The sequence below is a fragment of the Diaporthe citri genome (genome assembly GCF_014595645.1).
Source record: "Diaporthe citri strain NFHF-8-4 chromosome Unknown scaffold_9, whole genome shotgun sequence".
NCBI lineage: Eukaryota > Fungi > Ascomycota > Sordariomycetes > Diaporthales > Diaporthaceae > Diaporthe > Diaporthe citri.
This window is the reverse complement of record NW_025064854.1, coordinates 201514-214768: the sequence shown is the minus strand read 5'-3', so window position 1 is coordinate 214768 and position 13255 is coordinate 201514. Positions and strand designations below refer to the sequence as shown.

The 13255-nt window shown below is 57.2% G+C and overlaps 2 protein-coding genes across 2 annotated transcripts; both read right to left on the bottom strand.

Annotated features, from left to right (window-relative positions):
- Positions 1-308: 308 nt before the first annotated feature.
- On the bottom strand, positions 309-674 carry INS49_015242 (uncharacterized protein; the record flags this gene model as incomplete). Its single annotated transcript, XM_043175924.1, has 1 exon — positions 309-674. One exon carries the CDS (start codon positions 672-674, stop codon positions 309-311), a length of 366 nt encoding a protein of 121 aa, XP_043019379.1.
- Positions 675-2214: 1540 nt separating this feature from the next.
- On the bottom strand, positions 2215-2517 carry INS49_015241 (uncharacterized protein; the record flags this gene model as incomplete). The annotated part of the gene is made up of 1 exon (XM_043175923.1): positions 2215-2517. One exon carries the CDS (start codon positions 2515-2517, stop codon positions 2215-2217), a length of 303 nt encoding a protein of 100 aa, XP_043019378.1.
- Positions 2518-13255: the final 10738 nt, after the last annotated feature.

The window sequence follows — 13255 nt, the reverse complement described above, 5'->3', positions numbered from 1 at the left end:
ACGGCGATGGGGTCAGTCAAGACGGCTCTTGTCTCACACAGCGACGAGGCGTAAGCCTTACATGCAGATGTCTAGCTCATACCAGACGGTCAGATCCTGACAGGAAGGTGCTGAGGTGGGATGCTGATGAGAGCCTGGAAGTCCCAGAGGATGAAGAAGCAGCCGAGGTCAGAAGCTCATACGTGCTTGTCGTCTTTTTTTGGTGCCCGCGGATCGAGGTTGACTCCTGGTGAGATAGGTGACGGTGCCGATGTGGCGGTCTCCGAGTCTTTTGCGCCGGGCTGTTCTGGGTTTTTTGGCCTAGCTCTTCAAGCTTTTTTGTGAGATCCCTTGGTCCCCTTCACACGTGCTGAGTTGTCGTAGATCTCGAGATATCCCAGCCTGGTGAGGAGTAGGCGCAAGGCGAGAGTGCGTCTGTCCGGATGTGCCAAGGCAGGCGGTGGGCGTGCGATGTGGGAGACGGTGTTGGGCGGCGGTGGAGCGCGTGTTGGCGAGGTTGAAACCGTGGAGATGGAGCGTAGCGAGGCCGTGGATATCACAGGAATGTCTGGGGACCATGAGGGCGAAAGGGGAGTCAGCTGGGATAAGATGGGTTGGGGGCCCTCGGGGTTGATATAGACGGCGTGGTGTTTTACGTGTCTGGCGGGCGGATGGCTTGGGTCGATGGGCTCCATATTGGATCTTGGTGGTAGGGCCAGAGGCGAAGCAAAAAGATACAAGGTACCCGTACCCGTACCCGTACCGTGCTGTGCAGTGGGCACTGGACACGGCAGGGCAGGGCAGGGCAGGTACGTACCCCCACCTCCCTGCCCCCTGCCCCCCTGCCCCCCTGCCCCCTGCCCCCTGCCCCCTGGCCCCGGCCTTGCACCCATGTCAGCATTTGGTGTGGGAGGGCAGCCAGGGGGGCCCCGGGCAGCCAGAGCAGCGCAGGTCGCCCGGTCGCTCGATTGCTGGCGTGGGACCAGAGGGGAGGGGTGGAAGCCATCGACGGGACTGAGCAGGGTTCCTTTGCCCGCGAAGGGTGCCCTGCCCTGGGCCACGCCTGGCCTCTGCCTGGCCCACCCACGCCCAAAAAGCGAATTCCGCTCGCGGGCCCTCCCTCTCCCTCTCTCGTCACTCGCTCCCACTGTCTGTGGCCCTCTGCCTCTGGGGCCCTCTGGGAGTTGCAGTGCGGTGCCCAAGGCTGTGGGTCCTGGGCTGGCCTGTGGGCTGTGGACGCACATAAACTGCAGGCTGCTTACCAAAATAGGCCGTCGCATCTTGCTGAGTGCGGTTTAACTGCTGCCTACGGGGCCTATCCCACTTGGGCAGTAACCTCGACACCGTCCAGGCCGTCCAGAGTCGCTTTGGCAAAAGTACCTTTCTGGACGGGCCCTGGGGCGCCCGGGGAATGATGGGACAGGACAGAACGCCCACGGGTCGGAGTCAGTGCGGTAGCATTCTTTCTGGTACCATGGCGATCCCACTGATGCATAGTCGAAGGATTCCACCATCTCAAAGCCTCGTGGTAAACAGCTGCAATGCGATGCGGGTACCGATCCTTCAGAGGGCCTTTTTTTGGGACGGCAAAGCAGACACAGGCACCGTGGGCTGTGCTGTTGCTACTTGATACATTGCTACATTCCCAGAGTGTGTGTCCGTGTGTGTGTGCACACCACCCAGCTTGGCAGACAAGACGAACGCGCAATGCGCCCCAGAGTCTGTTGTTGATGTTGCCAAAGGGGGACCGGGGTGGAATAGCATGGTCTACTATGCATGGCATCTTTCTCAATTCGAATAGCCTGCGAGTAGCCTGCGGTAACCTGCGGTCAACTGCGCCATTCCGTCCTGTTTTGTTGGGTGTGATGATGCGATGAGAATTAGATGAGATGTGATGCTGGTGGTGATGTTGGTCCTGTTCGTTTCTGCGGTAATTGCGCTCATGTTCCATGTGGACCGCGCCCATACTCCTGGGACAAAAAGGGTCTTCCTACTAGTCTACTTGCGACATGTGTATTTTGGGCGTACCGTGTATTGTCACGTACTGCTGTCCCCCTCTGGGCGCCCATCTCTCTCGTTCGCCCGCCCTGCAAATTTTGGACTGATTACCGCCCTGCCCATCTCGCAGGTATACACTTCCGCCGCGAGGTATGTGTGTGTATACGTACCTGCAGTACCTACGCAGCCCTCCTCGCTTACTGGGGCCTCTGGTAAGGCCTCTAGGGCCCTTGCTGCTCACCCGCCTATGCTTTCTTCTTCTCCTTGGCACTCCTTAGCAAATGCCTTCCCCTGAGCCTTCTCCTGACGAACAGACACGGCCTGGGCGATGGCTGTCCTGGCGACCAGACACTTGCGACTGGCGTCAACGACCTCTAGTGGGATGTGCTTGCGTTGCTTGCTTCTGACTGAAAGGCCGTGACCAGTTGGTTGGTTGTAGGCAAAATGCCTAGCCGGGTCTTGACTGATGAGCTTGAATGCAGGCATGCCTCCTGCTACTGGCCGTTTAACCATGATCATGACGGTCGAATCCACAGGCATGCGTGATTCTTGAAATGGACCCAACGATGCTTGGCTCCAGGGTCTCCCGCTGAGCGTATGTCGGCCACATACAACAGAATACCTAGAGAGATGCGATTTGTTCCACTTCCAGGGATTGGAGTCCTCCTTTCCCCATCACTACCACATTGACAAACACAGACGCAGATGTAGCCAGAGCACAGCAATGCCTGGCGGTCCAGGCCGCAGCGCCGAAAAGTGACGGCGTCATCTGTCGCAGACAAGGATGGGACCTTGGGAACCCGCTATTTTGAAGTCACAGCCTCCCCCAGTCCTCCCCCAGTCCTCCCCCAGTCCTTCCTCTGGCCGTCGCTCCCGCGCGCCCGCCCGTCCTGTCCGCCCGCCGGTCCTGGCATAGTTTACGTAGCTTGGGCTTTGGGCTTGGGCTGCGCTGCTTAGTCCCGTCTGGTCATGGTCACGTCTCTCTAGCCCTGGTGGCCGAGTTTCTGCTGTCTCTGCAGCCCTTCCAGGGTTGGCCCTCCACGGCCTGGGAAACACGAGGAGACCAAAGCTGCGGGTGATCTGAACTCTCACACGCATTCGCTTTTTTTTGCCCACTCTCCTTCGTCAAGCGACCTCGCCGGAAACGAGATAGCGGCTGCGGGGACGTGGGTGGGCAAGCGAGACATTTCCAAGATTTCTGCTCCAAGACAGGCATGGAGATCCCGTTATATTCTGACTGAGACATGCATATGGATAGAGCGTCTTGCGATCCACGGCGCATGCTTATTTGCTCCTGATACGCAGGCCTGGCGGGACTTGGGACCGGGCCTGGGGATACGTCTCATACTGCTAACTCATCAAGACCCTTCTGTTTGGTGGTGGCATTAACCCGTGATGTGATGGTCTCTGCTGGACTGCTTGTGCTCGGCCACCTATCGCTGCTGCCGTTGTGCTTGGCTAAGGACTACCGTACGGTGCTAGTCCGGACGTTGGTCGTTCGCTCGTTCCAAGGTTCCGAAGGCCGCCTGGGTCGGTTGGTTTCTGACTGCTGTGACCGCAAGTCAAATTTACCTGGCCTGTCACCGCATGTCTCTCGTTTCTTATTTCTCTGTATACAGAACAACCAGTCGATTGATTGCTGTATCTACCGGTCTCTGCACAGACACATCAGGATCATGCCTGCTCGTAAGATTGAGTGTGTCCTCTGATCTCATTTGCCGTGCACTGGGAGTCCGTCTCATCATCGCATTATCGCTGCGCAACAAGACGGCAACAGTAGTATACAATCTGATGTCTCCCCCGTCCCCCCTACACCTCCTTTTTTTGGGGCCACGCCGCGCCAGACTCGTCACTGTGCACGGAAGTCTGTGATCCCCGTCCGTCTCCTTCCCAGCGCCCTGGCTCTGGGCCGTGGAGACGTGTTGCAGTGTCGCACTCGCCGGCACCTCCCCGAAGCTTATTCTCACAGTTCAAGGTCACGCCGGTGCCCGATTGCGGAAGGGAGGCCCCATATCATGTTACTGATATAGATGGATCTCCCATCTTCCACACATCACGTGTAGGTTTGTCCCAAGGCAGGGCTATCGCGGACCCTGTCCAATAGCGCCAGCCAGTCATCTGAGCGACAGCAGGCCAAGAGCGCACTATCAATCTGGCTCCCATCTCTTCCGAGCCTTGGTCGGGCTCGGCACCGACGGTCGGTGGGGATCAGGGCCTGGGCTGGTGAGGTCACAAGCTCTGTCGTGGGCGACGATCCAGATCGCTTCGGGCCTGGGTCGACAAGGACAAGCCCCTGAAACGTCACCCACTTCGAGTGCCGCGAGCGGCCTTGTTTTCCACAGGCAGCCACTGCAAGGTCGAAGGTTTGCGAAGGCCCTATCCTCACTGGCATATGTCTGCTATTTTTGTTTTCGTGATCGATCACGATGCATGTCTCTTGCGCCGTGCTGCGAATATGCAAGATGGGCACCAGCCAAAATTGTAGCGCATGCAGTCCACACCGAGGGGCCATGCAGCACACGGCTGCCGGTGGCCGTGCCTGGCGGTCAGGAATCAAGCATACCTCCCTACTGCCGCGCAGGTAAGCATCATCATGAACGTCAATAGTAGGCAACAACGTGACACTCGGCGTAGCTGGAGTGTGTGTGTGTGTGTGTGTGTGTGTGTGTGTGTGTGTGTGGTAACTGTACAGCCCACAACGGATGCACTGGGAAGGCCACCCTTCAACCAGCGTGCGCCCGGGAGGTCTGTTGTCCCGAGCACCAAGGGGTCGGTCGGTCGATTGTGACTGGGGTTTACTGGCGGCACTAGGCCACCACCCAGCAGTGCACAGGCGTGACATTCCCGAAATAAGTGCACAGCCTTACCGCACTACCCTTCTTCCGGCTACTGTATGGTGTCATGTCCTCTTCCCTCTCAGCATCACATCACCACACCCGCCTGAGAGGCTCATCGGCAGGGTGACTGCATTGCTGCTGCCGCTGCTGTAATAGGCATTAATGTCGATGCTGACAGGTCGTCATCGCTATTTCTAATGTCCGTGCAGAACCGAGTGTCGTACTCTCATCACTGTTGTGTCATGGAACTCCTGCTGGCTATCCGTCCACACTTGCCGAGTACGAAGTGAGCAGTCACCAAGCCTTTTCCGTGCACAGTCAGCATCTTGTTTGCATTCGCTTGTCTAGTTGCGGAAATGGTCCAGCTAGGCACCGCTTCCACCTTCACAAGCATTCTTCTGGCCAAGAAGGCGGGCTGATGAGCCGTTGTGAGCTGTCAGTGCTTGTATTGGATGATTGCCTCACGAGGAGTGTTGAGATGGTGGTGACTGGTATTGTAATCAAAGCCAATTCAAAGCTGTTCTGTCGGTCTCTCCGTTTGCAAGTCCATTCGCAGGCCTGGATGCGCTCGCACTCCTTGGTCAACCGGTCAGTTTCGCGTGAGTGCCGGCAGGTGCAGACCACATTTGCCCTGTTGTCTCCTTCCATGCATGGGTAAGACTTCCCTTTCTTATCTTGAAACATGCCTCGGGGCAACGAGAATGAACCTCTCCCGCTCCGCAGTCCGCCCTGGGCCCTGTGTGAATGTCTGTCATCGCTTCGAGTGGCTCTGAAGCATTAAGCGCTAAAACAAAGACCCACGCGCTCCAAAACAACACCCCGCGAAGCTCGTCGACCACCGGGTACGAGAAGCTTGTTCCGAAAAAAGAAGCTTCGTTTATCATCCGGGCTACACCCGGGGTTAGTTTTCTTCGGTAATTTCGTACATATTGCCAATTGAGCAGGTACAAAACCGCTGTTGACATTACCTTCCCATCCCAACGACACGCCCATGCAACTCGTCGCAGTATGCCTCCGAAGAATGAGCATCAAGCCTCTCCCGTGGACCATCACAATTTGCGTGAGAAAGGTTCAGAAGCCCCGTCTGAAGAGGCGTTGTTGTCTCTCTCTGCTGCAAGTCAAAAACTTGGCCGGGTCGGACAAGCAGATGAATCTGGGTCAAAGGCCGAGGGACAGTTTCTCTCGTCAATTGTCTATCGTTGTTTTGTGAAACCCAAACCAATGGTGACACCCTGTGACGGCATGCAGCGAACAATCCTTTTCTGACGAGTCGGGGTGAAGATCTGTCCCTCGAGGATTGCCTCCTGATGTGGAATAGCTGTGGCTGACGTCTTCTGGGCAGAGCCAGGGCCCACACATACTTCCGACAGAACGTTCCTCATAGCTGATTGGAGGAGATGCGATGGTCAGAAAAGCTTGGGCCGGGAAAGTCCCTGCATCTGTGGGGATGGCTCTGCCCATGAATTAAAAAAAGAAAACTCAGGAGAGAGAGCAGTGAGGAAGCTGTGTGTGCCATACCGTCGGGTAGGCAATTGCTGCTGCGATGCTTCGCCGAACACCAACAACCCATCGCAGCAAGGTGGCAGGAAGCTACCCCGATGGCCAAGTTTCGAGCTTGCAAACGGTTGCCATCATTTTCGCAATATGGGCTTGGGTCCTGCCACATCATTGGCAGGTCGTGTTCACCGAACCCAAGCATGTTTTAGTGTGGGAGCCGGTGTAGAGCCAATGCAGAGAGTGCTTTGGGTTGGCTTTTGGCTTTTCCGGCCCTGTGAGCGCAATCACGTCCTTTGTGTCGGTTGATTCCCATCCAATCGTTCCCGGCTGCCTCCAGACTGCTGGGTCCTGACTACAGCTTGTCCAAGCTGCAATGCTACGCCGCGATGATGCCCTGGATGTCATGCATTGGGTCATCTGCTCTGCCTCAAGTGTTTCGAGCAATCCCTAGACCGGATGGCCTCGCCGCAGTTCTATTGAACACCAGGCGTGCGCCTTCGTAACATCGCTCGAGATGAAAGCGTGACTTCGTAATCTCAGCACTCATGCTGTCCGGTAAGATTTGATCCTGATAGGGCAGTCGTAGCTCCGACCCAAGAGGCGTCAGTCAAGGACGAGGCACGGCTTTGATGGTGGGCATCAGACAGCCGTCAGGACGTCCGACACTGACATGAGACTCGGCATCAGATATGACCTCCTACATCGCTTACAGGAGGGTGTGGCTTGCTGACAGGCATGCAGCCGTGCTGGAGGGCTCAAGGGGCACATTCCATAACGTACCCCTGCAACCACGCATTTTTTCGATGGCAGGAACGATAGAGTTTGAGAGCTGCGTGCCTGGCGGCCTCGTATGATGCCTCTGAGACGACAGTGCAGGGTGTGTCCGATGTGGTCAGGCGTCCGAGGCTCCTTGGCCTGCCAATGGCGCTTGCAGCCCTGTGAAGGCTTTTGACGGCCCTGCGCTCCCGGGGCTACTCCACGGGAAAGGACAAGGCCACCTTCAAACGAACATGGCGCCCGTGCGTCTATAGCGGTCTTACCCTAGAGGCCGCGAGCATTCGACGTAGGTTGAACAGTTGAACAAGGACAGTAGCTAAGGGCCGTGCCCGTGCCCGTGTCCGTTGTGCTAGCGCTGGCCACTCGCTCGCCGCCATGATGAATAAGGCATCGTCTGCTTTGCAGGGCAGTGGCCTGTGAGCCAGAAACATGCAAGGTAAAGGGGACTGCTTCGCTTTGTCTCTCGACGGGGTGACAAGCAAGAAATCAGAGTGCTGACGTCCGGCGGGTGGGGGAGTTAATTTGAGGGGGCCAAATCCTCTCAGTTGGGACTTGTAGCAGATGCTTCGAAGGGAAGGTTACTGTGTACAATGGCACGCGACGGATGACCCACAATCCACGGACGGTACCCATACCCACGTTCGGGGGCTCGATGGAGATGGGGCGGGCGGAAGGGTGTGATGGTAGCCTGTAGGATGGCTGGATAGGCCGGATGGCTGGATCGTAGTCGCGGCGACCCAGCAGGGTTGCCTCGTGGTATGCAGACCACCATGTATGCAGGAGCAGGGCTCTCATTGGCGGGCGGCGCGGGTCGTATTTGGAGAGTTGCAATTTTCCGGATGGAGTGGATGGATCCGTGAGACATGTGGACGGTATGCTGATGCAGCGTCTGACATGCTTTCCAAATGAAAGGCCAGGGAACGGGATGCATTGACTCGTCGAAGAGTTGCGGTCAGCCCTTGCATGCTGTCAAATCCGCTCGCCAGCGGATGCCATGATGGATGTTGTTGGCTTGACCCGGGACAGGGCATCTGAACGACGCAAATGGCCGGCCTGGCAGCTCTCGCAAATGAGAGAATCTCAAGCCCCTGGTCTCGCTGTTGGACACCGGAATCCTGCGACCTGTCTGCCCGCAGACTGCCCTTGGTGATTCGCTGCGTGCTTGCGCGCATAGGGCTGACGAGACAGGCAGGACCTGCAGGCCCGCGGCCTGTACCACGAAGTCACCACAACTGGTCTCCTGTGCGAGCTGGTACCATCAAGAGACGGGTTCTGGTCCTTGCCCAGCATCGAGCAGACGTCTAGAAGACTCCTGTTGATGCGTTGCGCTGCTATGTGCTGCCATGCGATGCGATGCTGGCGTCTGTATGGGCGAACCAACAGGTCATCAAAGGAGATTTGAAACGCGCGAGGGTGGTCGGGATCGCGACAACACAGCCAACGTCGTCTGCGGGCGCACAAGACTCAAGCGGCAACATGCTGCTCTTGCTTTAGGATGCGCCCTTGCTCTCTGACCCCGGCCCTTGTCCTTGCACTTCAGGATTCGTCTTTGACATGAAGTTCATCAAACAGTATGAACGGTATTGTATGAAGTACCACCCGCCCGCTGGCTGGCGGTGGCTGTCATGTGGCTCCCGTGTCTGCAGCCAGGCAGCGAAGCACAGCACAGTAGATACCGTAGTCGCAGTGTGGATGTAGACCACCTACCAAGTAGACGACGCATCGACCCGGCGCCAGGTTGGCCTCGATGCAGGCCCCTGAGGCCGCGGGCCCTAGCCTGCCTAGCAGCAGCGCTTTGGGACGGGCCTCGAATGGTCATTGTTTGCAGGTCACAGAGATAGGAGGCCAAGTCGCTGGGTAGACCACATATCTACACTGTCTAGCTGTCTAGCTGTCTGGTATGCGGTACTGTCGTCTACTGCCCTGTCTGGCTGGCAGTCACTCCGGCAGTCGAATGGTCTGGGCGGGTCTTTGCGCATCTCGTCATTGCGCCTCACAGGTGTTGCGATTGGGCGCAGCGTGCAGAATGAGAGGGGCCCCTTTGGGAGATTGAGGACGAGATACGACCATCGGTCCCGAATCGGGCTCACAGGAGAATGCCCCCACCTGCCCAGATGCACTTGATGTTGTCGCTCTTTCCGGAAAGCGACCAATGAGATGGAGGGCGCGAGGGCGGCAACGCCGGCCAGAGGCTTGTTTGGGCTGCACTACACCTGCCTTTTGCTCTGCCCTGTCCCCTCCCCCGCTGTGCAGTCTGATGACAAGGAAAAGGTGCAAGCCCGTTGCGACACGAGTGACAATGCCCTGCGGGCGCACAGGCAGATTGTTCTGTACTGTACTACTGTACTGTACTGCTGTACTGTACATGGTTCCGGTAGCTGGTACATCATCAGAGGAGGTGGAAATGGGTTGGTTGTGCCTTCCAAGCTTGTCTCCTAAGCCTCTGCTCTGCAGTCTTGATCGGTCAGGCATACCTACGTAGGTCCGCACCTGCCGGGTCAGTCTTCTTTGGGCAGTATACGTCGGGGCGTGCTTGGGCTCTTGGGCTCTTGGGCGATCGTCTCGGTGTTCGTCCTATCGACAGGAAGCCACCCCAATCTCCCAGGCTACGCCAAAGAAAGCCCACATACTGCAGGTGCATTGCACGACACACCCGGCGTGCTTGTTCCCTTCCAGAAGGTCGCTGCCCATGGTTGCAAGCCGATGCTCACCCATCCTCTCCCCTCGAAACTCGTTGCGTCGGTGAAACGGTACTACACACCCTTTGGCCAGGAATCGCTAGGTTGGCATTCCCACAATTCGAATGGGCCTTTTGCTGTGGGGGCCGCCGCCTCTCATAACGACATTGCCGTGGCTGCACCTTGGCCACGGCCCGTTCTTCCCACCAAGGGCAGGACCCAATGCGACCCGTACATACGATCGACCAGACAGATGAGAAGCACCCACCTCGTCTCGCAAGCAACCCCCAGTTCAAGGTCCTGTTCGGAGCCTATTCAAGCAGCATGCCCTCAGGTCCTATGCAGCAGCGATCTTGTCGTTCTCCACCTTGACGTGAGGCGGCGCGCAGCTCCACGAGGCCTAGCTTTGCCAGGTCTAGCTTGCGAGGTGTCGTCGGGGACGGGTCTCTCCGCTGTCAGGACTCCCGGCGGCGGCGGCAGCAAGTCTTGCCACTGTGCCGCGTGTGCCGCGAACTGGCAGGACTTCATAGATTAGGCGATGCAAGGTTATTCTTGAGAGAACAGCGTCTACGTTTGTCAACCGGAGAAATTTCTGTCCCTTCGACTACTTACAGGTCTGGAGCAGGCTGAGGATTCTTGAATACCACCTTGGCTCCCCGAACCTCCCACGCTCGTTATACATAACCTGAATCGGAACGGAACGTTTGCACACGTTGCACTGCTGCGGGCGATCTGCCTCTTGGAGAGGCCGGCAGCACCATGCGGGCCTCCCAAAAAGACTTGGTGCGCTGCAAGAGGGGAGCTGACAGCAGCACAGAGACCCTCCCAATCCCAGGCCTTGTCTGGCCATAACACCGCGGATCATGTTCGATCCGATGATGGGGCCCTCATAATCACAAGCAGACATTTCGCCTCAACCAGCTACGATTGGCCTTGTCGCGGCGCCAGCGGGATGAGCGCCTGCAGGCTCCGTCCACACCTCGAGCAGCGGTGCCATGTTGACTACGGTGTTCTCACTCAATGATCGGCACCCAGGGGCCTTGACTGCAACACAGCGTGGATTACCGGAGCAGAGCACGGTAGTTTACCTTGCACTTCGGCCACGCACCGCGACGTCCGGGGAAAGACATCACAAAACCCCCCACCTGCTCTACCCACACCAAAGGACCTCAAACTTGTACCACACTCCAAAAACACCCGTCACAATTTTACCAAGACCCCAATCACATCCCGCTCAACAATAATGCCGGTGTTGTTTGAGCTCCAGCAATGGGCCCAGATCGCCGGGATCGTGATAGAATTGAACAGGACAGGAATCAAGGCTTTAACACACAGGTCTTAACAACAAGGATACATCCCTCTCAGTGGGCCCTGTGATCTTTGCCAACGCTACTGCAGTCGCAGGCTCCCACGAGACCTAAATTTGGAAATGAGTACGGAGTGACCAAAGCAGATTTGCTCACTGCCCAGTCACATCCTGTCATGTAGTACGGTACGTATCTGGGTGGTGCCGGGACCCTAGCCGATGCAGATGACGAAGGACAGAATCCATGCCCACAGATTCGATAGCAGCTCCACTATACCTCCCTCTCAGATGATCCCCGGCAATCTTGACGTGGTCCCCACTGCTCGAGGACCCGACGCTCTGGCACCGGGGACCAGGGAGTGCGGGTGCTTGAATGGGGGTGGCTTTCCCATCGCGGGGCATCGTCCCACTGCCAGAACGGACTTACCAGCTCCTCGGGTCCATCCAACATCTGACAGCTTGCATGACTGCCAGGACAGAGATTTCCAAATGCCTTTTTAGCGAATGGTGGGTGATGGTCGAGCTCATTTCACTTTGACGCCGATCCATGAGCTGCAGCGGATACAGCACACACGAACAGCTCGAGGCAAATCGAGCAGTGCATCTCACCGCCACCATGGTTGTCGGCCCGGAGTCTGAGTGACAAGCTAGATATGCTACAGATGTTGAGAGTTGCATCCATCACGGTGGTAATTTGACTAAACGAATCATCCCTTGCTTCTCACCGTGTGGGGGAGACAGTCCAGATCAGGCCCAGGAATCAGAGACACACCTGGCCTCCTTGTGAGCCGGCCTCGCTTGGCGTCAGCTCATTTTGATGGGGCCTTGGAACGACACGGTGCTGTCTGAACCCCCGGGCTGCATTAGCCCATGAGGAAGAGCGTGATGTCGCAAAGCTACACTCATCTCCCCTTGGCTACAGAAGCGGACCTGCGCACTAGGCGGAGGCAAGGAAGTCGAGAGGACCAACAGGGTTCGGATGAACGTGAAGGAGCCGTCTTCCGCGACACCGCCAGTCTGGTAACTACTGGGAGCTCCCGTCTGCCGGCCAACCCAGCCTTGGAATGCTTTAAGATGAGATGGACCCTAGAGGTTTCGGCGCCGGGGAAAATGCGCCATTTGGCGGCATGTTGGCCGCCATCGACGCCCTCCAGCCTCCAGCAGGGACTGCGGTCCCAGGACGTCGGGTACAGAGACCAGCCACCAGCTATCGTCCATGCCTGATGCTTGCTGCGATCCTCCAGGCTAATGGACGTAGTGCAATAAAGCACATATTAAATATTGATCATTTGCCTGGTCGCGGCATTCTGATCGCCACCCATGGCAAGGTTTAAGCACCACGCCCAGCAGCCGGTCTAGCAGACACGAAAAGTTTCCTCCTCTCGGGTACGACTTGGCTTCGGCGCCGGCATGGTAGCAGGTGGTCTAGCCTCCCTGTCAGCCATCTGCAGCCAAAAAAGCAAACGAGCTCGGTGAAGATGATACTGGCACGGCGCAGAAACTAATTGATCCTTCGCCATCACATCACATCACCATGCAGCCGGGCCCAAGAGGCCTGCCAGATTTGCGCCGACACCGACAGTCTGGGTCGACTAGCCTTCCCGCCGCCCCTGCTCACCACCTCCAGACAAGATCTAACTGATGCAACACCGCACGCTTGAGCTCACCCCTTTCGGTTAATCGTGCCCGTCATCTTCCTCCCAGACAGTACCCACATTTGAGGCATGTCAATCGATGATTGACTGATCATATTGCAAGACCGTCAGCTTGCGGCAGACCACGTTCTTCTCCCCCCCTCTTCCCTTGGCGGTCTGTTACGTTGACCATTCCAAATCAGAAAGCATGGCCCCATCAACTGTGTCGATCGGCCTCCCCATCTGGCTGGATGTTGACGTCTAGGTCCCACGCGGAAATCCCCAGCGACTACGAGACCCACAGAGACATAGACCCGTATAGACAGTGTTCTTGGTAGGGGCCCTTTGGGCGAACAAGTCTTAGACCTGGCTCGGCACATAGGCCATCCGAGATGAGGAGCCACACCCCATTGGAAGGTGTCGCTGGTGATCTCGGGATCCTCGTCAATCTAGGTCGGCGATCATAAACATCATGCACAGGGGCTTGAGTCAGCATCGCACACTCAGTACCAATTCCGCATCGACGGTGCATTTGCTGGACAACGCCGC